The following is a 25,201-nucleotide window of genomic DNA, read 5'->3' as shown; positions in this document are numbered from 1 at the left end:
TGTAAAGCGCACTACTCACCCTCGAGGGTCTCAAGGTGTGTGTGTGTGGGGGGGCGGAATGTTGCTACTGCTCAAATAGCCAGGTCTTGAGTATTCTCCTGAGGTCCTGGGTCTGCCGTAGGAGGGTGGGGAGGGTGTTCCAGGTCTTGGCCGCGATGTGGGAGAACGATCTGCTGCCGGAGATCGCTCTTTGGATGCGGGGGATGGTGGCGAGGTTGGTGGAGCGGAGCTGGCGGTTGGCTGTGTAGAAGGTGAGACGTATGTTGAGGTATGCCGGTCCAGAGTTGTGGAGTGCCTTGTGGGTGAGGAGCTTGAAGGTGATCCTCTTGTTAACTGGAAGCCAGTGCAGGTCTATAAGGTGGGGTGGGATGTGGCCGCGGCGAGAGATGTATAGAATTCAGTCTCTATTAAGCCTGTTCAACCCACTGAAGAAAATACATATTAAGGACCTCGTTAAGGTGTTTTTTTTTTATGTTGTTGTATAGTACAGACATATATTGCATCATGACGGTCTTCCAAATCATAACCAGCCTTTCATCAAATACAAAATCTAGGTACATATAGCATAAAAGAAGAGAGTCCGCCAGTTAATGTGTTGTGTGGAAGAAAAAACAATGAAGGAGAGCAATACACTCTCATTTGGCATCTTCGGGTGACCGATTTCATTTGTAAAATACAATTAAACAGCAGAAAACAATGTACAGAATCATCAAATTGTGTTCCCAATTGTGGCACAGTGAACTGCATTTTATGGGTAATGACTCGTATCTAATGACATTTCCAGGTTTAATGGAACCCAGGAGGAAGTGTGTGTGGGTGTGTATTGGGGGCGGGAGTGTTATGCCTAGTTTGTTGGGAGGAGGCATAGTGTAGGGATCAAGCTGTTGGGGATTGAAGTGATTCCCACAGAAGAGGCAGGCTGAGCAGGAGGGCGGGAAGGGGAAGCGTTTGGTGTGTGACCGTGTGTCGAGCCGTTCATGCCCTAAGATTGTTGGCGAGAGTCAGTCACTGATAGTAAATAATTACAGAAGGGCTGCCATAAGTCCTTCATTCTGGAAGATGGAGGCTGGAGTGAGGTGTATAGTTCATTGGTGGTATCGCGTAAGTCAAACCCACGAGCCAGTCTTTAACAATTGAGGTTGGGGGGACTTGTCTCCTTCCTCAGTGCAGGGCAATCTCCCGTTGAGCAAGTAGGAGGGCCATCCATGTGTTTCGGTGGTTGCTTTTTGGGAAGTCTTGCACATAACCCAATAGGGCTGGAAGGGTGGTCGTGATGAGGTCCACCCCTACCATTTGGAGCAGGCAGGAAAGATCTCTGTCCAGAAGCTTCCAATATGTCTACAGTTCCAAGTCATATGCAGGAAGTTTGCTTCTATGTCATGGCATTTGGATTATTGGGTGGATCTGATGTGGTCGAACCTGTGGTGGTCTGCTGGAGTGATATGTGCATTGTACAAACTTGAATGGGATATGTTTATGGCGATGATTAGGGTATATGGAGCATGTCCGCAAACAGCAGGCAGTCCACACTTTATCCGTAAAGTGGCAACTTGCATCGTTTTCCCAACAATTCTGAAGTTTCTGAGAGAGGATGAGCAATACAGCTAGGTATGTGTGATAAAGCTTGGACACCAAACGAGTGCCATTGTCGTTATCTTTCAAAAGTGTGAGAGGTGTGAACTCCTCGGGTGCCAAAGGATCAGACAGGATCTGCGCATGAAGTGTAGACGTTGCATCACAAAGTGGTCCTTGACTGTTGCGGTGTCGAAGTGTACATCCATAGAATGGGAGAGGACATGTCCATCGGGGAAAAGATCATCAAATATGTGGCGGTTATAGTGTATTAAAGTACTTTTGATGAAGGTCTTACAGATGATAGGATGCCATGGGTTATCAACTGTTATCAAGGGGAGTTTGTGCCAGGCCCAACATGTGGTGTATAAGCGTTGTATGTCATTGGGGTCTAGGGAAAGACCCTTCGGTAGGATGGAGGCAACTGATGCGGGCTGGTCGATTTTTCCAGTTTGGTGTATGGGAGCCTGGCATCTTTGTGAAACTAGTGATAAGAGCATTGGCAATGTGCTGCTAGGTAAAACAGGCAGAAGTGTGGGAACCTGAAATTCCCCTGCCCCCCGACATGGTAAGGGAGAACCAGCCTGTCCCAGTTAATGCAAGGAAGTCTTGTCAGTCCAGATGAGTTTGAATAGTAACCCTCATGAGGTGATGAAAAAAGAGTTGGTTAGGGGAATCTGGATAGTTTGAAATGGGTATAAAAAGCGGCGAAGGACTACCATTTATGTAATCGCAATATGTGCTGCTATGGATAGTGGTAGACCTATCCAGCGTTCCACCTGAATGGTCAAGGTGTCAGCGGCTGGGCGGTAATTCAATCGTATTACTTGTTCTTTGTCACCGACTAGATGGATGCCCAGGTACTTAATAGAGCCATCACACCAGGTCAGTGGGAATTCACATTGCAAAGGGGCAGTGGAGTTGGTTAGGGAAATAGTTAGGATTTTGACCAATTGATCATTAGCCCAGAATAGCCCCGGAAGTGCACCTGCTCACGAACCATGGGCTTCAGGTTTTCCTCCAGGTTTCAGAAAAACAGCAGAACATCATCTGCATCGAAAGAGTAGTGGTCCTGGGCAGAATTGTAGACCGTGGTGCATATGATCCAGTTGTGAGGGACCAGAGAATCCACTGCTGTGATAAATAGTAGGGGGGATAAGAGGCAGCCTTGAGTGACAGGGAATGGTTGAGTTAGAAGTGTTAACTCTGAGATGTGCCAGAGCAGAGTTATTACCTCTTACCGTAGCGAAAGGGGAAATGCCTCCGTGTTTATAGACTCCATGTACATGGCCAATAGTCGCCGCTCAAGAATATGATTAAAGTGTTTATAGAATTCCCTGGTGAAACAATCAAGGCTGGGGGCCTTGGATTAGTCAATGCAGTCTATAGCCTGAACGATCTCATCACAGGTGAGGGGTTCGCTGAGGAATTGATGTTGTGCTGTTGAGAGCCACACCGTGGCTATCTCATCAAGGTATGCGGTTTGGGCCAATACGTCATTGGAGAAGAGTTGAGTTATATACAGGCGTGTGTAGTACCGGAGAAGGGTATTCAATACGTTGTCATTGGAAGTTACCCTTGACGAGAGTCTGTGTGCAATTCAGTGTTAATGGAGGTGCCCCTAGGGGGTAAAGTAGCCAGGCCAATGTGTACCCGGGGTGTTCACCCTCTCCATATCTGCGAGTCATTGTATATTTCCCGAGGAACAATACCTTGCGGTCTGCCAGGCCACGGTATTCTGTAAAGGAGTGCTGTGCGCTTAAGGAAGCTTGAATCCAGTGGCAAAGTGAGCAAGGGACCCATGTCTGGGCATACCCTGCCAACTTAGGGCGAACAATGCCAAACCAAAGGGGATGATGGACGGAGTGTTGAACATTGCAAGCACTCACCCCCAGTCAACTGATCTGGGTTTGCTCACTTTGCCACTGGATTCAAGCTAGCCTGGCTGATGACGGCTGATTAACCTGAAACCGGTCCCAGGATGCTTCTTTCCATGTCCAGGGAAGACATGGCTTGGCAGTTCGGGCTGGACTGTTCCCATGAAGCACAGGGTCAGACTGATTTGCATATGGCCATGTCTGAACTGGGGTGGCTGAATGAGCTAAAGAATTATGATGGATTAAACCCAGATCAGATGACTGGGGGTGAGTGCTTGCAATTTTCAACACTCCGTCAATCATCCCCTTTGGTTTTGAAAGAGAAAGTAGACACATGGAGGTGAGAGTAAATTTGAGGAAGTAGAGCGAGGAAAAAAAGGATTAGGAAACCAGGCCAAGAGATAGTGAGAGTGGGGGTAAAAAGTGCCATAGATACCGTTAAGTCAGTAAGAGAGGTTAAGACGAAGAAAGGGATAGATTAGAAAGAGAGATAAGTATAGTTTCCTGAATGTCCCAGTCTCTTTACCAGGGAGGCTTCTTATATTTCGAGGTGTCCTTGCCAATTGCCCAATTTTCCCATGCCTTTAAAACATTTCTGGATGTAATGAAACTCCTAGGAAAAAATCCAAACACTACTCTTTCTCGAGCTTACCTTTGAAGAGTGTGGAAATCTTTTCCTGTGAAAATCTGGCTTTTCAAAAAAGATGTCTTTTCCACAACCTTTGACTGGGAGGCAGCCTTGTTCCCCCCTTCCATAGAGGAGCTCTCTTCCCTTGCCAAACTCCCTTCCTGGTCCACCCCCGGACTCGTTCCCTGGATACTGATGTACTCCGCCCTTCCCATTCTGTGCTATGTCATTCTCCCACTAAATGCTCCCCTCACTCGCTTACTATGTTTCTCCCCTCTTAATGTATTTTTATTATTTATTTAATATTGTGCCCATACATTGCCTGGAAAAGATAATGCTTCAAGGCACCACAACTGTAGATAATTACAAGATAGTATAATAATACTGTGTAGAACATGAATAAAATCCAAAAGTACATAAAAAACTAATACATTGAACAGCAGAATCCTAAAAGTAACCGGCTCAGATTGAAAGCTTGATTAATCACTCTGTTGCTTTGTAAATAGGATTGTGCTAAAGAAGTCCACTTTCATACATAGCTGGGGAGTTTATGTGTGCTATAAGATGGTTTATTGATAGCTGAAATTAAATCTATTTTCTATTTTCAGGGTTCAAGTCCTGCTGGAGGCTGCTTAATGGCAATGGCCTGCGACTACCGAATCATGGCTGATGATCCAAAATTTAGTATTGGACTCAATGAAACAAAGTTGGGAATTGTGGCACCTTTCTGGTAAAATCCTTATTGTAATCACTTATTTTTTCAAGTTTATCCATTTTATTTATTGAGAATTTGTAAAGTGCTATTTGCAGGTAGGAGTTGCTTCTGACTGTATAGCAGATTCGAAGGGAGGCAAGTGGGAGTGGATATTGTGCATGATGGGCTGGAAGGTGCAAGTATTGGTGGGGAGAGACAAATAGTAGAGACTGACTCATTGGAATGTGCGTTTTTTAAGGGCTAAGCTGCTGATAAAAAAGAATTCCTTTTGTATGGTTCGGGATTGTTGCAGTTGGCCTCATATCTCAAGGGTAAGAGGAGGTAATCCCACAAAATAGGAGCTTGACTTGACATTGTATCCTCTAAAGCGCTATCTAGAACATGTTGCCACTGAGAGTAGCGAAGCCGGGTTGGCATATTTTAGTTGTATTACCTGTATCTGGAAAGCGTGTTCTGGATGGAGCTATGGTTGGCCTTGTGCAATGCTTAGTCAGTGAATCAAGCTGTGTCAAATTTGATGTGAGCGTTCATGGTAGACAATTGGTTTTCAAAATGTATCTTGAACGTTTTTGAGGTATGAGATTGTAGAGTAGCATGGCTGCTCTGTTTTAAATTTGTTGGTTTTGCCTTCTGGTTGCAAGGAAATCTGATGTGGTAGATTTTGTTGACTTGCATTGTATTACGGTTTGACCAAGGGCAGACCGGATGTTCAGAGTGAGTTCAGTGAGTTTTCTGGCTAGAATGAGAAGATGGTTACAACTAATCGTTTTAAGTTGTTTATTATATATGTATAAATCTCATAATGGCCTCTAAAAACCAATAGTCAGCAGTTATAAATTGGTCAACAAATATTTTAAGTTGAGTGACAAATCCCATAATGTTGGTATTAGCAGCGAGCGTTCATTGAGTTCATTGTATATGCCTAGCATACAGTTAGCTATGGGAAGTTAAACTTGGCATCCCATTGTTGTTCATCAGTCAAGGATAGATAGTATGAAGTGACTTGCCCAGTTCTCTAGTAGACTTGAGATGTAATAACCACCTAGAGATACACAGTGGTAACTCATCTGCTGTTGAAAACTGGTTTTCACTTAAGAAACCCGTTTATTGTCAAGACGTCTCTGCACTGGCAAAGGACCACATTTCTACGTGTTTGATGTGTTTTTATATGTCATAAGCGCAATGAAAAGGCTACCACCAAAATGTCTGGAAAGTGACATTATTACTTATCTTTAAGACTGACAACAAAGCTAGGTTGGCATGGGACTTAAATTTCATAGAGATTGTTCTTAAACCAGCATTGGTGCTAGATCGGTAAACTTGTTGGTCTACTTTTCAAACTTTTTCCTGGTTAAGCAGACCATGTAAACTCATCTTGGGGCAATAGCATAGGGTCCTACCACTCCTTATCTTTTGTTTATTTTCCTGTACATTCATCTTATGAACTAACACTGGAGTAATGTGTGTTCTGTATGTTTAACTGCATTGTTTATTTTTGAGCCTTCATTGCTCTGAACTTTTAAATTCAAAATAACCCGTACCAACGTCTGATCCAACACATGGGTCCACAGCTCATATGTTTCTTCATTTGGGTAATTTATCAAACTTAGGAATTTGGATTTTGACAGAACAGGACATGTGGGAAAAAGTGGCTATGTCCTGGCCGCTGGCGAACTCTAAATAAGACCTTTTGAGTCTTTGTGAGCCTTTACCTCAGCCAACGTTTGTTCTTATTTATTCGTTTGTGATAGCTCTTTATTTGCTGCTCACTGCTGTGATCGCCCTCTCTTTAGTACAATAAGTGCCCACCAAGGGTAGCAGATTCATCACTGATTGTTGTGAAGGGGCGCAATTCTGTATTTTGTAAGGATGGCCCATCCTGTCAAACCCAAATCAGCCCTATTAAAGGTCTACCTGGGCCACAGTGGTGCATCTGGTCAGCATGGAGATCTGATTATCCGGGAACCTGGTCGATGCAATTCTTAATGACCATAATTATTTTAGATAATTCTAGTAAACCTAAGTATTGTCGGAGTACTACTTGATTCATAGGTCTGGATACTGCACTTTTTTTCCAAGATTTGCCCTCTTAGGTGGCAAAATTGAGGTGCCTTATGTGGGTTGCCGAATCACTCATCAGTTACTGGTGAGTTCTAAGGTTTTTATCACCACCCTTTTCAAACTGTTGCCCCACACCAGTTTTGTGTTAGTCCGGTCTACTTCTTAAATAAAAAAACAACAACAAAAATAGAGCTGTAGACGTATTTACTCTGAAAATAAAGTACAAATTGCGGTATCATTTTTGCTTCATGTAGAGCGATCCGCCCCATCAGCAAGGTCTGTTTTTTGGCTTTAAACCCTGATTAATGGATTTATTGATTCAACATTTTTTATGTGAACTTGCTGCTCCCTGATGTTGATTTCTGCACTTGGGGTTTTGGGCTTTAACAGTGTACTGTTATGCCGCAAAGTGTTATTGTAGCACAGTGGGAAATAATGTTGAGTCTAACATAAGATTATTTCTGTCCTCCTTTGCCTTACTAATGAATTGCCTTGATCTATGTAAATGCTCTAACTGTATTATCATGCAAGGTCCTGATCTGCCTTACTATTGTTTATAATGTTACTAAAAAGTCAAAAAAAATAATAACATCCCTATAATAAGGCCACAATGAGGAAAAAGGGGCACACTTTTGGAAATAAAGTTTAGTGCTATGTTAAAAAAAAAAAAAAAAATACAATGTCAGCCGGACCTCAGCCAAGGACCAGGACAGTGGTTCTTAAAGTGTGGTCCATGGACTCCTAGAGGTCTGCGATACCTACTCAGGAGGTCCAAGGGCTCCATAACTTTTTTTCCGCATAAGGTATCCATGCTTAATTTGTTCCCCAGCATCCTGGGTATTCTAAAGATACCCAGGGTTTGTGGATTCCCCTGGATTGGACCAAGAAAATAGGCAAAATGTAGCAAAATAGAGTTTTGGGGAAAAAAAGGGAATACGTGCTCCAGATAAGTGTTTTTATTCCCTAAAAATGCCATACACAGACGTTTTACTGTACTAACGTCACCATCTGCCCATCTTTCAGGAACTTGCAGAGCTGAATCGGAAAAACTAATTTTGTACCACAGTTTTGGCATTTTTCTAAGAGGTAGCCTATTTCCCCTATTTTTTTGCGCTCTCAACCTACTTCCAGTTTGTGGTGAAACCAGTGTGAAACCCATGGGTGATCCAAGAAAGCTACAGATTTCTAAAAAGTAGACCACATTCTGAATTCAGCAAGGAGTTATATGTGTAGATCCCTCAAGTTTTCCCCAAGGAAAATAACTATTGAATAATGAAATATTGAAAATCAGTAGGAAAAAACAGGCATTTGTGACTCATCTGTAACGTTTTGTCACAGTGGTCGATTTACCAAAGCAATATACCATTACGTCCGCTAGGCCCTTCTGTTTGCGGGGGTATATAGGGTTTGTAGGCTCTCCACTCCAAGAACCAAGGGTATTCAGAGCAAACAACTGCGCTGCACCGTACAATGGTTTTTCATTGAGTACTGAGTATAGACCAATTCATATAGTAAAATAGGCAGAATGAAAAATGAATGTTTAGGAAACCTTTGTGTTTCTGAAATGGGCACAAGATATGGAGTTTAGTATCGGTGGTTATTTGTACATCTGTGAATTTGTACTAGTGTATGATTTATAGGGTATTTTTTTTAATGTGAGGTTTTTTATACAACAGCTTACATTTGAAAAACACAAATACAGTGAAATCCAATTGGTAATAACACATGTTTCCTGATTCATAATAGTTCCTCACTTGTGTGGATAGGCCAGGTGCCCACGACAGAAAAGGGCCCAAAACGTATTGTGGAGACATCAAAATGATCTAATACAGAACAACCTGCTTTTGCTGGGGTGGCACTGGAGTTTTAGGTCCTGGGCTCGGTGACGAACTAGGCAAACTTACCAAACCCAGACATTTCTGAAAACTAGACACCTGGGGCAGTCCAGGGAGGTATGGCTTGCATGGAACCCCCAAATCTTTTTTTAGACAGAATCCCCTGCAAACCTCAACGTTGGCTCAAGTCACATTTTACTCAGGTCATCAGCAAACATTACACATCAATGTACTGGAGCTCATAGCAATTTAGATGGCTGTAAAAGCCTTGAATGAAAATGAATGAATGAATGAAAATAGGACTTATAAAGCGCACATACACCTACGGTTTCTTAGCGCTGGGGTGGGAAGGCTGGCCAGTGCAGATGGGGTGGGCTAATTGTAGGCTGATGAAAAGAGCCAAGTTTTTAAAGATTTTCTAAACTGAGCATAGGATGGCAGGAGGCGGAGTGCAGGGAGAAGGGAATTCCAAAAGAGAGGGGCATGAGTGAAAAATCTCAAGCCACCGTGTTTTTTACGCTTGAAAAGACAGAGAGTGAGAAGATTGGGGCTAGAAGAGCGAAGGTCGCGCTGAGGAACATAACTGTGTAAAAGGGAAGAAATAAAAGATGGTCCCTGGGAGGAAAGAGCTTTGTGTGTCAGGCAGCCAAGTTTGAAGAGGCTACGCTGTGCAACTGGGAGCCAATGAAGATTCTTTAAAAGGGGCTTAGTGTGAGTGAATTTTGTTAGGCTGTAGGCCAGCCTGGCTGCCTGATTCTGAATAAGCTGGAGGCGTTTGGATTGATATGCTGGTATGCCCACGTATAGGGCATTCGCATAATCAATGCGTGAGAGCACGAGTCCTAAAATGACCTGTATAAGAGCCACATGAGAGAGGATTCTGCTGATTTTGCGGATACGACGTAAGTGATAAAAACAAATGGATATAACTGAGTTAATTTGTGCCCTCATAGAGAGATCCTTGCAGATGGTAATACCAAGGCTCTTTACGGAGTCAACAGGGGAAGGAGGGGGACCAAGTGAGAGTGGCCAAAAAGTAGAATTCCAGGGGTTGCCTAGGGGACCGGTAAGAACTAGCTCCGTTTTGTCAGGATTGAGTTTGAGATGATTCAAACTCATCCAGGAGCTGATGAAGTTCATAACAGAATGGACATTTTGAACAGAGGAGGGGGAAGGGTCAATACTGAAAATTAGCTGATGGTTGTCCGCATAGTTGAAAATAGTGACAGATTTATGTTTAAGCTCTGAGATGAGTGGACGGATATAAAGATTAAAGAGGAGTGGTGAGAATGAGGAGCCCTGCGGGACTCCAGGCGAGGTGTTTTCACGCAGAGGAAAAAGGAGGGAGGGACACTGCCTGAGTGCGATCCTGAAGAAAGGAGGTAATCCACTTCAGTGGCAGCCCCTGGATGCCGGCGTGCTCGACACGTTCAAGTAGGATGTTATGGTCTACAGTGTCGAACGCCGCCGATAAATCCAGGAGTACCAAAGCTTGGGAGATGTTCTAGTCAGCCCCCTTTCTTAACTCCTCATGAACGGCCAAGGCGATGGATTCAGTGGAGTGCTGAGGCCTAAAGCCGGCCTGATGGGGGTCGAGGAAGTGAGTGGATTCAATAAAAGCACTCAGGCAGTTAACCACATAAGCTTCCAAAACTTTACCCAAATAGGGGAGGAGGGAAATTGGGTGAAAATTTGAGAGGACAGCTGGGTCGGCTCCAGGTTTTTCCAAAATGGGCGAGACCACCGCTGTTTTGAATGAGAGGGGAACTATCCCTGAGGAAAGGGAATTGTTTAACAAAAAAAGAGGGGTTATGGAGATGTTATGATAGATTTCACGACTAATGTGGGAAGGGCAACTATCTTGAGGGGAGCCCGACTTAACTTTCCCTAGAAGAGAGAAGAAATTGTAGTGTAGGAAACATGAGATAATGGGCCGGGTTAGGAGAGGCCATGGTGAAGTATGAGATGGTGACAGTGGTGGGGATACTGGTTTTGATATTTACGATTTTTTCGATAAAATAGCTGTTAAGTGAATCGCAAAGGGGTTGAGAGGGCGGGGACTTAATGGTGACACGGTCAGGTTTGACCAGTTTGTCCACAATAGAGAAAATAGTTTTTGATTTGCAGTTGGAGCTGAGAATTTTCGCAGAAAAGTATGCAGCTTTGGCCTTCACAATGGCTTCTTTATACTCATATAGGGCATTCAAAAACAGGGATTTTTTGAGGGGACAGGAGTGAAGCCTCCACTTGCGCTCCAATTGGCGCAAAGCAAGCTTCTTATCCCTCAGATCTTTGGAAAAAAACAGAGTTGTGCGTCGTGAGGTCTCTTAGTTTTTAAAGGCTTAAGGGGGGCAAAAGTGTCTCTTGCCTGGGTCATCCAGGAAGAGAGAGCTTCAGCCTGTAGGTGAGGTGAACAATGGGGATCCAAAAGATCGGGAAATGCGGAAAGGGTGGAAGTGAGGTTAGTGCAAATGGAGGGAATATCTACGTTTTTCCAGTTTCTAACCCTGGTGGAGGCTCCTGTATGTGTGACGGTGGAGGTAGGGAGACTGATGGAAAAGGAGACAAGATGGTGGTCGGACCAGGCACAAGGAGATACCCGGAGGTTAAGGATGTCCAGATTGAAACTCCAGGCTTGGTCCAGGATGTGTCCTTTTGTGTGAGTGGCTACTTTGATGTGTTCAGAAAAGTTAAGCCCAGAAAGCAAGTCCGTAAATTGCTTTGAATGAGGGCTCTCAAGAGGATCATGAGGCCAATAATTAAAGTCACCTATAATGAGGAGCCTGGCGTAATTAATCACCAGCTCAGCAACCAAGTTGCTAAAGAATTGGACAAAATTTAAGGAGGGATTGGGTAGGCTATAACAAAGAATGCATGCCAAAGGAGAATATTTTGAATGCAAAGTAGCTACAAGAATATCCGCCAATGGGGAGAGTGGGAGTGTAATGGAAGTGAAAGAGTGAGGATGGGCAATGATGGCGGCAACTACCCACCCCCAATCTTCCCATCTGGAAGGTTAGCCTGAAGGTTATAGTAGTTGCCAGGGAGGGCAGTCAGAATGTCTGGCATGGACTCAGACGAAAGCCATGTTTCTGAGAGAAACAGGATATCGGGACTGAGGGTGTTAAGCAGATGGAAAATCTCAACCTGGTGTTTAGGTAACGGGCGGGTGTTTAAATCCCAGCTGGAAAGTTTGGTGGGAGCGGATTTAAGGCGAGTGGTAGCAGTGGAGGGAATCTGAGGGGCATTCAGGAGTGCAGGAATAGGGGCGGGGCATAAGTCTTGTAGGGTATTAAAAGGAACTACAGAGGGCAGGGAGAAAATCCCAATTGAGCGTAGTCTGCTACGGAGCACACTACCAATAGGCCAGATGCCCTGGAGAGCCTGGAGCTCTGCAGAGGAGTAAGCAAGGGAAAAATGGCCAGGGGGTAGGGCCCTGGGCTCTGGTCGGGCGCAGACGGGCTTGCCTTTGGCGCGCGTCCGCTGCGCGACTTGTAGAGCATCTGTTTAATGAAGGCAGAGCAACCAACGGGTGAGTCAGATGGGAGTGTCGGCGTGGCGAATGGGCCCGGAAGTAGTGAATCACTTCCGGGGCCCGAAATCTCCTCCCTTGTCCCTCCACAACAAACCAAAGACTTGGCGGTGGACCGGGGACTGTGGAGCCGGTAGTGGCGGTACGAGCGCAAATTAAGCCCAAAGCAGGTAAGAAAAAAATAACGGAGTCACATTTAGGTTATAAAAGTACCTGTAAAAGTACCTGTAATTAGTTTTTAAAAAGCGATAACGCCCTAAATCGGCGTTCGCCCAAATCAGTAAAATGCCTGGTTGCAAGCGCGCAAGCCTTCCTCTCCGATACAACCGGGAAGACCTATCCTTTTCTGAACAGACAACATGACGGTAATTAATTACATTAAAGAACAAGGAAGAACACACAATACAGTAGCCTCAGCTGGCAGGACATTTGGCACTGGGCTGTCCACCATTACATCCACCTCTTGGCGGAGTATCTCTCGTGAGGTAGCAGTTCTGTGGTGGACTTGCTTAGCAGGACGCAGCAAGAAGTCCACAAGTAGGAATTCCACACCAAGTCCTCCACTGCTACTTCCAGAGGTGGAGGACACTAGAGATGGACCTGTTCACCTGCAGAAAACACAAAATGCTAAATCTTTGCCTCTAGGTACCACCATCCATAGTCCATGGACAATGCTCTTTGGATGAATTGGTCTTGGAAATTTGCATACTCTTTTCGGTCTCTCCTACTCATTCCCTATCTTATCAAGAAACTCAGACATCCGATGATTATTCTAGTAGCTCCCACCTGGGCCCAACAACCCTGTTTCACAACTCTTAGACCACATACCAAATCTGCTCACTCACAGCAAGGGCACGGTTGGGCATCCAAACCCTATACAACTCCACCTGGCAATCTGGATACTGAAGTTGTCGCATTTAGGTACTTTTAATTGCCACCAGCGTGTATGGACATTCCAAGGGAGGAAAGACGCCCAAACACAATAGCTTGTTATACAGTTAAGAGGAAACGCTTAGTACACTACAGTATAGCCCAGCACATAGACCCTGTTGCACATATGGTACAACAGATAGAATGCTATTTGTTACATCTAGAAAATTCACATTTAGTTTGCACTTCCATTCGACTGCACCTTGCGGTGATTGTGGCTTATCTGCAAAACCGCAAGCATCAATCACTTTTTTGAATACCAGTCATTAATGCTTTCATGGAAGGATAGAAAATAATTATTCCAACATGTGCTACATTGGTACCCTTGTGGAATTTTAATATTCTTACAAGGTTGATGTCCACACCTTTTGAACCACTGTAATCTTGTCCACTACAATTCCTGTCATGGAGGAAGTTTGCTTTTCTTGTTCATATCACCTCTCCAAGAAGGGTTAGAGAGATCCGTGCTCTTACCATAAAAGAGCCTTATTTTCCGGTTTTACATGAAAAAGTGTGTCTACGGACAAAGCCCAAATTACTTCCAAAGGTTGTCTCTCCTTTCCTTTTCCACCAAACACTTGATTTACCTGTTTTCTTCCCTAAGCCTGAAATGTGGCAGAGAGAGTACTACATTCACTTGATGTTAAAAGGGAATTAAAGTACTACATTGACAGGATTAGACCTTTTAGAAAGACACAACAGCTTTTTGTGGCTTTCTCAAATCTTATAAAGGGTAACACCATTGCACAAAGGATTTTGAAATGTAATAAAATTTGCTACATCAAAGCGAAACTAACTTTAGTAACAGTTCATGTGCACATTCTACCGGAAAGACAGCTGATTCAATGGCTATCTTTGGCAAAATCCATTCAGCTGATATTTGTAAAGCAGCTACTTGGTCGATTCATCGCAAGTTCCCTAGACACTATTGCGTGGATGTAAAAGCAAGGCAGCAGTGTCTTGTGGGAAAACAGTCCTACAGACTCCATTTCAAACATCTGCACCTAATGATGCCTAAAGCCGCCACAAAAGGAGTACTGCTTTACAGTCTATGCATAGTATGTGTATCTGCAGCCAAAACATGCTACGAATGGAGTATGTTACTTACCTTGTAAGTATCTATTCATAACATGTAGTGCTGCAGGTTCACATGCGCCCTCCCGCCTCCCCAGCAGGCATACGCTGGTGTCAGAGTTACATGTATCATACATTATATATATATATGAATATGTGCATATTTTTTGTTTATTACACACATTTGCTCTTGTATATCTTCAATAGCTCCATCCTCACTCGCAAAAATGGTGGGGAAAAATCAACACTAACAACGGAGCTGTTGAACATGCGCATTCTCTGTAAGAGGAGGAGACAACGTCACGTCAGCAATAAAATACTTCTAGAAAAACAAATTGTAGAGTCCGTTCCCAACACTAGATGCCCGGAGTGTGCATAGCATGCGACTCTGCGGCACTGCACTCTACATATAATTGCTTACAAGGTAAGTTACATGCTCCTTCCTTCCATTCGCTCGGGTCGGCGTCATATCCTGTGAGGGCTCATTCCCATTCACCATCAAAGCCAAAAGCCTCCTTGCATTGTCCCCTCTTTGTGCTGCTTGTTCACATACTCTCTGAAATCGATCAAATGCAAAATCTCAAAGACAAATATTTAAGATTCATCTGTACGAGGCTTTGCCTCTCCCCTGCCACACACTGCTTCTGTTTCTAGCCGCCTCAAGTCAGTTTCTGTCTCTAGTATTTCTCTTTTGAAGTTTGACTTTAACATGTATGCATTCAGTGTACACATGCTTCGCGTGTGGATCTTAAAGGCTTTCTATTCAGTGTGTGTTACCAGTCAAACCATCAGTAGTGTTAAAATATGTGACTGTATGGTCCCTGACTAAGCCCTTTTTATTAGCCAAGTGAAAATGCCCCCTGTAATCACCACTTAAGGACTTTAGTTCGCCTACTGCCTCCATTCAGTGTGTATCAAAAATTGGCAATGATGTTCAATGTTGCATCCTGTATATTCCACATGTCATCATAACCCTCATCTATGTGGATTGCATAACCATAACCGGTCTTGAATGTACTGTGTGCACGGAACAGTAGTGTGAGAATTCAATCTCATCAGTGTTCAAACAGGTCCAGACCTCAGTGAAATGCCAATCCAGTTTCCAGGGAGTTGGTTCAGTAGCCCAAATGGTGGTTACAAGTGGCAGAGGAGGAAAAGATCTATGTACTACCATCCAGCACTTTGTTACGGGTCTTAATTGTAGTGAATAAAGCTGGTAGTTTTAAGACCATGGCAATTCTGTTTATGCAAAAATCCACTTTCTATCTTCAACTTTCACCACCTAAGTACTACTTCCATGTGTGTTCAGCGCTATTGTCTTCAAGAGATCTTCTACCATCATTGGAGTTAGTCTCGGTGCCTGTTCCATATCCAGGTGTTGTTTTTCCAAGTCCACAGCTATGTCTTATTTTGTGACTGTTGAGTCCATCGCATTATCCTGGGTTTCCTGCCCTCCCGTTCCCTCCTGTGACAATTGGGTCACCATTCTACTTTGTTCACCTTGGAATTGTTCCCTGGTGACCTGTGCGTGTTTCCTGTTTTTGTCTAATGTTTGCTTTCCAATAGTGCCCTCCTTAGTAGCTCCAGTATTCTACATCTTGTGGTCTTCAGCCCAACGCTCTACCTATTCTCTCACTAACCCACATCAGTGAAGTCGTGGTATTTCCTGTCCTCCAATACTCCCATCTTAGTTTTAAAGAGCGACAGGTACTTGAGGCTCAATATTCAGCTGTACTTTTTGGCCTATTTGGTTACATGCGAAAACACAAAATGCTAATTCCTCGACTCCAGGGACCTTTACCCACGCTCCATGGGCAATGCTTTAGCAATCAACTGGTCACGGACCCTTGCTTACTTCTCTACCCCCCTCCCCGACCCTCCAAATATCATTCTAGTATAGGTGCTTCATAATAGCTTTGAAAGACCGCATTGTAACCTCATCTTTGAGCGTTATCTACAAAGGGAATTATTGCTTTGGCACATGGAGCCAAATCCTTTGGATTTCTGTAAAATGGTAACTCTGTTGTGAAATTTCAGAAGTTTGGCCCAAATGTCTCCACAATTAATGCTTTGTTGCTCCTGTGTCGACAAGACTGTCATGCCCTTTAAGACATTAAAAAGGTGGATAATCCCCTTTTGCTATGGGACACCCTTTTTCCAGAGATCATAATAAAATTCCAGTTTGAGGCTCTACTATTTCTCAGCCTACCCACCATTCAGATGTTGTAACACCTAGCGTATCTTTCTACATCCATGACTAGAATTTCTCATGACCTGGATGTGATTCTGAGGAATGGTACCTCTGCCTTTAACTTGCCCACAGTTTTCTCAAGAGCTGATATCCTCTCCTCACTTAGCTAACCGCGTATTGCCTTGTACAGTTTTTCTCTCACTAAGCCATATAATTTCTAGCCATTGCATTGAGACTGTGATAAACACTTTTTAGACTGTTGTGGTGCAATTCCTGGCTGAGGTCACGTGCTGAGCCCTGGGCCCCGTTACCCATGCACTGCCGTTTGCGGGTGGTGCCAGCCAAGAAACCTAGTCCACAGACTACCAAATTTGTGATACTTTGCATTGTATTGGCCTAGAGTCAATTTGCTATGAGTTGGAAATTTCAGAAACTTGTTAAACAAAAACATGCTGAGGCAGAAAGGTACTCTAAAGTTACATGGCACCAAACGTCAATGAGGAACCTTGGGCTTGAACATGTGACTCTTAATATATGCATACTTGATTATGTGTGAGTTCAACTGACTCAAAGAGATGCAAGCATTTTGTAAATTCATTATTAAGAAAAGGTTCATTTTCGGATCCGGGAGTTACATTTTGCTTCTTTTTCATCTGCGGAGCGACAGTTCACTGGGTGCCATTGATGCATTAGCGAGATGCATTTCTGTTTTTGACGTGGTTTTTAGTTTTCGGAACAGAGGGCTAAACTCATGAAAGACTTTTGATTTACAATGAGATTAAGAGGCGGTCTGACCAGAAGTGGGAGGCATTCATTTTAGTCGTGTCGAGTTCTGTGGTCCAGATGAGAAAAAGCAAGGACACTTAAACACTGTATTGTTGTAGTTTGCGTGCAAAGAAGTGAACAGAAAAGTTGGTATTGTTGGATGCGTTATAGAATTATTTACAGCGCGGGGACACACTTGCTAGTGTAACCAGGCGCTCTACAAAATACTAATAAATAAATAAATAAATTATTGAGGTGAAATTGATATCATCTTTAGTTCACATACTACTGTCCCTTGTTATGATGACTCTTTTTGTGTTAGAAAGCTTTTTAAGGTATATCCTGCTGTCTTAACGAAGAGGGGAGGTTCAAGTGATGCCTCCTCTAGGTATGTTAAGTTTTCAAGTAATGTGTGAAACCCTAAAATACCTTGGTGTCGATAAACTGTTTTCCCCCCTATCTAAGTTAGATTCTAAAGTCATTTTAGAGTATCTAGCACCTTGTTAATGGATACCACTGTAGTCAAATGGTGGGCTCCAGAATAAAGGTTGCCTGCATTGGCACTGGAGGAGAGAATGTCTTTATGAATTAGGAGTTTTGTGGAAAAGTAAATTTTGCCATGTTCTGTGTCCCTACGTGTTCCCCATGTTATGTTATATGTGCATGATTAATATGCATATGTATTCCCCATAATCGATTAAAGACGCAATTACAGTTGTGTCCATCTCTAGTATGCCAGTTCCCAGTTTTCGTGAATACAACGAATATTAGGCCTATGTAAAGTTACGTTGCCACGTTTCAGTGTGCACGTTAATTCAGTAAAAATCCCCGTTTCTAGGCCTCAAAAGGGCCCGGACTCAGATTCAGCTCCTGTCTCCTGAAACCCTCTCCGAGGAGCGATACAGCCCCCACCTGTATCCCTGACCCTTCACTTACTTCCTGCCTCACAGTGCCCGGCTCGGCCTGGCTCTGCCTGCTGGTCTGCCAAGAGTATGTTATGATTCTAGTTATCTGTCCAGCTCTCCTTCTCTGCATTCCTAAGCTACTGAATCGCATCAATAGTTTCCGTCATGGTCTAGCCTTTACGTCTCCATGAAAGAGAAATACTGTATTAATGGTCATTTAATATTCCTCAACACGCACTACATGTAGAATAATGCATGCACCAGTCTTAGAGTCTGTTAGCCTTTACCCTGATAACTTTTGGATTCTATCAATATGTTCTCTAAACATCAGATACTAGATAGTGTTTAGGTACATGTCGCTCTGACTCTCCAGACTTTCATCTCTCCTTCTAGCGCAGAAGTCATAGCCCCCAGTTCCTCCTAGTAACACGTCATTGCCAGCTTGCGCGCACCACTAGGTTAGAGGTCCCGGCTCCTTAGGTAGCCCCCTCCATGTTTCCGCCCCATTTATGACATATTCTGTTACGTTTACATCACATGTCTATGTATACGCCCTGTTCACGCCTCTTGTTACACCTACTTTCTGCCTTATCTTTCGCGACTGCTACAGGTCCTGCCCACTGCTACGCCTATTGTATTGAACATCATGTATTTTGTTTAACTATATATGCTTGTGCACTATTATTAAAAGTTGCTAGCCATCCCAGATCTTGCCCGTGCAGGTTGTCCTGTTCCTGTCCTTTATGCTGTATTAAACCTGCAAACTCCGACTACCTCGAATCTTAACTCTTATTTATTGAGCTATCTGTTATTGTATATCCAGTCAAAAATAGAGGTATTATTTATTTATTTACCACATAATGGCGCCCGAATAGGGACTTGCCCTTTCCCCACGCGCCGGTGAAGCCACGCAAGCCCCCTGATCCTCTGCAGCGGTGACGGAACCATACCGTGCACGTGCAGATATTTCTGCTTCAAGTATCCCTCAGGCCCACGGAGGAGACGGAGGTTGCGGTCCAGCATCCAGACGAGGCGGTGGAGGAACGCGGCGAGTCCCGACCAGAGCCCAAGCCGAGAGTCCAAGGTCCGAGGTACCCGGAGGCCCACCCGTAACTGAAGTCCGAAGTTCGTCCGTCCGGCGTCGAAGCAGTCCAGTCCAGTCCGAGGCCTTCCGTTCTTGCTGCCCGGTGAGTACCGTTGCTGGGGTAGTATCTAGACAGGGTCAATTGATTTGTCTCTGGTCCGTGGGTTTGGGTACGCAGATCCAACACGAAGTGTCCACCTAGGTGGATGCGGGTCCTGACGTGTCTCTTTATGAGACCGGTAAGTTTCGTACTGTTTTAGCAGTGCATCTAGTTTCTGTTCTAGTCCGTTCTGTTCTCGAGAAAATTCTGTTTTCAGTATTCCAGGTAGTATTTTGTCCGAACTGTTATCCTAAATGTCATTCATGTATTTCAATGTCGTGGTATGAAAGTGGTGTATTGTATTGTGTCTAGACTCCAGCCCAGTCATGCCTTTGTTTTCCAAATTACGTCAGTTAAGAACTAGAAAAGGTCTGTTAGAAGAAGCAGTTCCTGTCCCGCCGAGGGACAGTCCAGGTCATTTTATGTATCAGAAGCATGGCATAAGTGCCATATTGTACCTAGATTTATGGGTGGAGTACACCAAACAGTTAGAAGAAAAGTATAGATGGCCCGTATCAGGTACGTGGGATGCCGAGTGCATCATGCGAGTAGAAGAAGCATTATGGAAAAAGAAAGCCAGACAGTCACAGAAAGATGCCATCGAGTTATGGCGCAAAGAATCTCATAAAAGAACAGAAAAAGAAATCAGAAAGTCAGAATTAAGTAGAGAATCCACAGAAAGAGCCCAAGAAAGGGAACTAATCGAGATAGGTGAACAAGTTAAAACCGAACAGTCAGACAGACAGAGAAATGCCCTCATTAAGGGTATGTATCCTCTTCTTGCCGAGGGCTTGCCAAAAGCAACCCCGGAAGCATCCAGTAATTTTCCGCCACCCTTAGTTCCGACCAAGCTACGTCACAAACCGACCGCAGCTGATATTTTTCTCTCGTCCTATTTGGACGACACAGTCCCAGAATATGCAAATCCTGTTCCACCAGCTCCTGTAAATAATGTAATTCATGGTCCTCCAGCCACCGGGGCACCTGTTACAGTACCTGTTACGGTACCCCCGGTCCAGCCCGTAGTACAAATTCCCGCCACATCAGCCACTCTGCCAGCACGAAGAGTATCAATCGACGATTCCAGCTTAGGGGCCGCGGGAGGAGGTCCTCCTGGTACACCGCCGCCAAATAGACGTTTAGGAGCAGTCGAGTTACATGAACGTGCGTTACAGCGTACGCCCAAATATCAGTCCATTGCAGAAATCAGACGAGTTCTCACTGAATGCTGTTATGATCCAGTCCCAGGCGAGGATAGTATGGTTCTATATTCCGTACGTATAAGACAGGTGTCCGAGTATTTGGTCACCCTACCGAATATGAAAGAAGATCTAGACAGAATGTATCGTTTCATTCGTACAGGACAAGACCCAGAAAGTATTGGTGAAGTCATGTCTCTCAGGAAAGCTGAGATCCAGTTCATGTTATTAAAGTTTCTGATCAATTGTTTAATACGGGAACAAGATTCCCCGACTAAAGATCCGATCGAAATGAAAGTTCTGACAAGGTGGAGTGATAATATAGCCGAGGGTAAGCACAAGACACTCAATAGTATAGAGAGTATGTACAAGAAAATACGTAAAGAAATAATAAGGTTACATGAACAACGCAAAGAAGCTCTAGGAAGCGAGAAAGAAAATGACTCTTCTACTGAAGAGGTAGACGACGAGAATACCGCCAGAATAGCGTATGTAGGTAAATCTAGATTTCCAGACCGACATTTACGCCTAGAACACAAGAAAGTCTTTCATCATCCAGCACCAGAACAAGGCTCTCTAGAACAAGTATTTCAAGCTACCGATCACATTCTGAAATCACGAATCGGTTATAGTGAATTAAGTACTATGCATGAACAAGAACTAGCCCGATCAGCAGTCCGATGGATTACTGATTCTACCACTTTTCCAGACGAAATAGTGGCACACATGTTTCTGAAACTGCCCCCAGTCGAGCAGCGACTGGTGGGTATGTATATGATCCAGCACCTCATTACTCTGTATGAGGGTCAACATTCTGATCCAGGTCCGTTACATGATATCCTGAACGAGTTACTCCAGTATAGATGGAAAGGTTTAGGTACCGATTTAATTAGTGTAATTCTAGAACAGCACCATAAATATAGAACGTTTCTGAACCCACATTTTGTTCATGTCTCACCTCCAGAAAGTAAACCGTTTTACATAGATAGACAGCACCCGTTACGAGAAGTACACCCAGTTAGGACAGAGGGTGGTGAAATGCAACGAGTATTTGTTTACACCCCAGTTACAAAGATGGAACTCTTAGAGATGAAGAAATTAATTCCCTGTCACGACAAAGATCCAGCAGGGTTCCATCGAGAATTAAAGGACATGCTCCGTATGGGAGAATACACGTATCCAGATATTATTAAAATGCTAAAAGTCCTGTTGCCTGCGGGCATATACGAAAAACTCAAGGAAAAGGATTGGGAGGTGGGAGAGAAAAAGATTGATTGGACAGCTCTAGAAGCTGAAGATAAGATACGAGTACCAGGTACCGGTCTTGGAGACAAATGTAAAGAATTACCTGAACTATTGATACAAGTTTTGCCTAGATTAATAGCCACTAAAAAGGAAGACTGGGATGCGATCTCAGCCTGTAAACAGAAACAAGACGAAGACACTAGTGATTTTTATTCTAGATTTGAGAAATGTTTTATAATAAACAGTGGTTTGAAGACGAGTAGCGAGTCATACCCTCATCTTTTTGTTACTAAACTAGTCGAGAATTCAAGTCCACAAGTTAAAAATCGAGTTTTGAAAGTCGAAAGTACATGGCAAGCTAGTACCCCGTCACAGATGTTACAGATGCTCCAGTATCACCAGAATAGAATCAGAGAAGAGCAAGAACACGAGAGAAGACGTATGAAAGACACAAAAATGAAAGTACTAGTTGCACAATCTGTTCCTCAAGACAGTCAGAAGAGGGGTCCGAACCAAGCCAGTCATCCTGCAGCTCCCGTTAAAGGGACATGCAATTATTGTAAACAGCCAGGTCATTTTATAAACGAGTGTGCAGTTCTGAAACATAATATAGCCACTGGTAAAACTAAAGAAAGACCGCGTCCGCCTAGACAAGAACAAGTTTCACAGACTTCTCAGCCACAGAATGCACAACAGACAGTTACAGCACCGCAGCCTATTGCTGCAACTCAGCATGTTACACAGCAGATGTACCAGTATGCACAGTCCGAGTATCCAGAGTATCAAGCGTATTCATGAAACAGCCTAGAGAGGGAGGTAGGCTTGCCTCTCATCGAGATTCCTGTAGATCAAGAAGGTCCCTATGTTCACAGTCAAGTATTAGGGAAAGACAGAAAGTTTCTGATTGATACAGGGGCAAGTAGGACGACTATTAGTCACGACGAGGTTCCAGGGGCTCCGCTCTCAGGCTCTAGAAATGTTTCCCTTGGATTTTCAGGAAAGCCAATTGTTAACGAGATATCAAAGCCAGTTACTTTAGAAGTTGGTCCATTGTCCCGAACTACTGATCTATTGCTTACGAAGTCATGTCCAGAAAATTTGTTAGGCATTAAAACACTGAAAGAATTAGGTGCAGTTATTTGCTGTTCCCCAGAGGAAATACGTTTGTTTTTACGTGACTTCAAGGGTCACTATGTATTACGAGATTTTGATCCGAGATTGTCTAATGTTCCGCAGCATCTATGGGCGCAAGGTCCAACTGATGTTGGTTTCATGCAAATCACACCCCATCGTGTGACTCTCAAGCAAGGTGTAGTGTTACCACGAATCAGACAGTACAGATTGCCACCTGAGGCTGTAGCAGCCTTATCCAAAATTATTGATGAGCTTATGGCTCAAGGAGTAGTTGTAGAAACTGACTCCAATGTATGTAATTCTCCTATCATTCCAGTCATGAAACGTACTGATCCAAATGCACCCCCAGTATATCGATTAGTGATTGACCTTCGAGAACTCAATAAATGTATCATTCCCCAGTACCCAGTTGTTCCAGATATCTCATCTCTATTGACAGCTATTGATCCTGAGGCAATATTCTTTACCGTAATCGACCTCAAGAATGCATTTTTCAGTGTTCCAATTCATCCAGACAGCCAGTACCTTTTCGGTTTTTGTTTAAATGGAAGGAGCTATAAATTCACACGAGCTCCTCAAGGATTCACAGAAAGTCCTAGTATTTACAGTCAAGCACTTAAGAGACAACTAGACAACATTCACATGCCAACTGACACTGCCCTGCTCCAATATGTCGATGATCTACTGATCACAGCCCGTTCTGAACGTGCTTGCGAGCGAGCATCACTTACAGTTCTGTATTTCCTAGCCGAGATGGGGCACAAGGTGTCCCCTTCAAAGCTTCAATTCTGTGTCCAGCAAGTGATCTACTTAGGCCACTTACTGTCCAAGTGGGGTAGGCAGTTGACACCCGGTTGCATCCAGTTAATAGCGAGTCTTCCTCAGCCCAAGACACAGAAGGAGGTACGAGTTTTATCGGCCTTACTTCTTACTGCAGACAATGGATTCCTCAGTATGCATTTCTAGCCAAACCACTGATACAGTTAACGACACAGGAGGCAGCCGTATCGACTGTTCTCCCTTGGACATCTGAACATACACTTAGTTTTAATGAGTTAAAGAAAGCTTTATGCCAAGCACCTGTTCTAGCTACACCGAACTACAGTAAGCCTTTTACACTTTTTGTCACAGAACGTGATGGTACAGCATTATCTGTTCTCACACAAGATCAAGCCGGACAATACAAGCCCTGTGCTTATTTTTCGAGCACACTAGATCCAGTAGCCCAGGCTCTGCCTGCGTGCCTCAAGTCAGTTGCAGCCACAGCACTAGCTATCAGACAAAGTGATTCCATAGTATTAGGACACTCCTTGACAGTACAAGTTCCACACTCCGTGGAAGTTCTTTTAAACCGAACACAGACTCAACACTTGACAATTGCACGTTTAACAGGTTATGAACTGACACTGTTCCAGCCACACATAGAAATCAGACGCTGCAACATTCTAAATCCTGCTACACTGTTACCGTCAGTTACTTCGAATCCTGCCACACATGACTGTGTGGAAGTAGTTAACACTATGACTAAGCCAAGACAAGATCTGACAGATATTCCATTACCAGATCCCGACCTGACACTTTATGTGGATGGTTCATGTATGAGAACAAGTACAGGAGAACTAGTAGCCGCGTATGCAGTGACTACTGACACTGAAGTTATTGAAACACACCGTATTGACACCCTGTCTGCTCAGGCAGCAGAGCTAGTCGCTCTGACACAAGCCTGCATACATGCCAAGAACCTGAAAGTTAATATTTACACAGATTCACGCTACGCATTCGGAGTTGTACACGACTTTGGAGTGCTCTGGCAAGAGAGAGGTTTCATGACTTCTCATGGAACCAAGATTCAGCATGGTTTCCTTATTCAAGCTCTGTTAGATGCAATACATTTACCGACATCTATCGCTATCATGAAGTGCAAAGCACATACTAAAGTCACTGACATTATTTCCCAAGGTAATGATCTAGCGGATCGAACAGCCAAGCTTACAGCACAGACACCAGACACTCCAGTTAACAAGACACCGACATCCACTCTAGAACCGACTACTTGTATGACAGTTAAGGACCCTACTCAAGATGTCATAGATATCCAGTTACATGCTACTCCTGAAGAAATCAAGAAATGGTCCGAACAAGGAGGGGTCCAGACAGATCAGGGATGGGTGACGAAGGGAAAAGCCACATGGTTTCTCCCCGACTCTATGGTTCAAGTCATTATCAATACCGCACATAGTCCAGCACATTTAGGAGAAAAAGCCATGTTAGACAGTATCCAGAACATTTGGTTTAATAAGCATTTACGAGCTGCAGCCAAGCAGAAAGTCCGTACTTGTATGATATGTTGCCAG

The 25,201-nt window shown here is 43.9% G+C and overlaps 1 protein-coding gene across 1 annotated transcript in view; it reads left to right on the top strand.

Moving 5' to 3' along the window:
• Window positions 1-25,201, top strand: part of ECI1 (enoyl-CoA delta isomerase 1) — a 113,307-nt gene that overhangs the window by 61,742 nt on the left and 26,364 nt on the right. The window contains exon 5 of the mRNA XM_078663119.1: window positions 4,686-4,807. Coding sequence (XP_078519245.1) covers window positions 4,686-4,807 — 122 coding nt within the window. The remainder of the gene's footprint in view (window positions 1-4,685; window positions 4,808-25,201) is intronic.

The sequence above is a fragment of the Lissotriton helveticus genome, chromosome 10 (genome assembly GCF_964261635.1).
Source record: "Lissotriton helveticus chromosome 10, aLisHel1.1, whole genome shotgun sequence".
Taxonomy (NCBI): Eukaryota; Metazoa; Chordata; class Amphibia; order Caudata; family Salamandridae; genus Lissotriton; species Lissotriton helveticus.
This window is presented reverse-complemented; position numbering and strand designations above follow the sequence as displayed.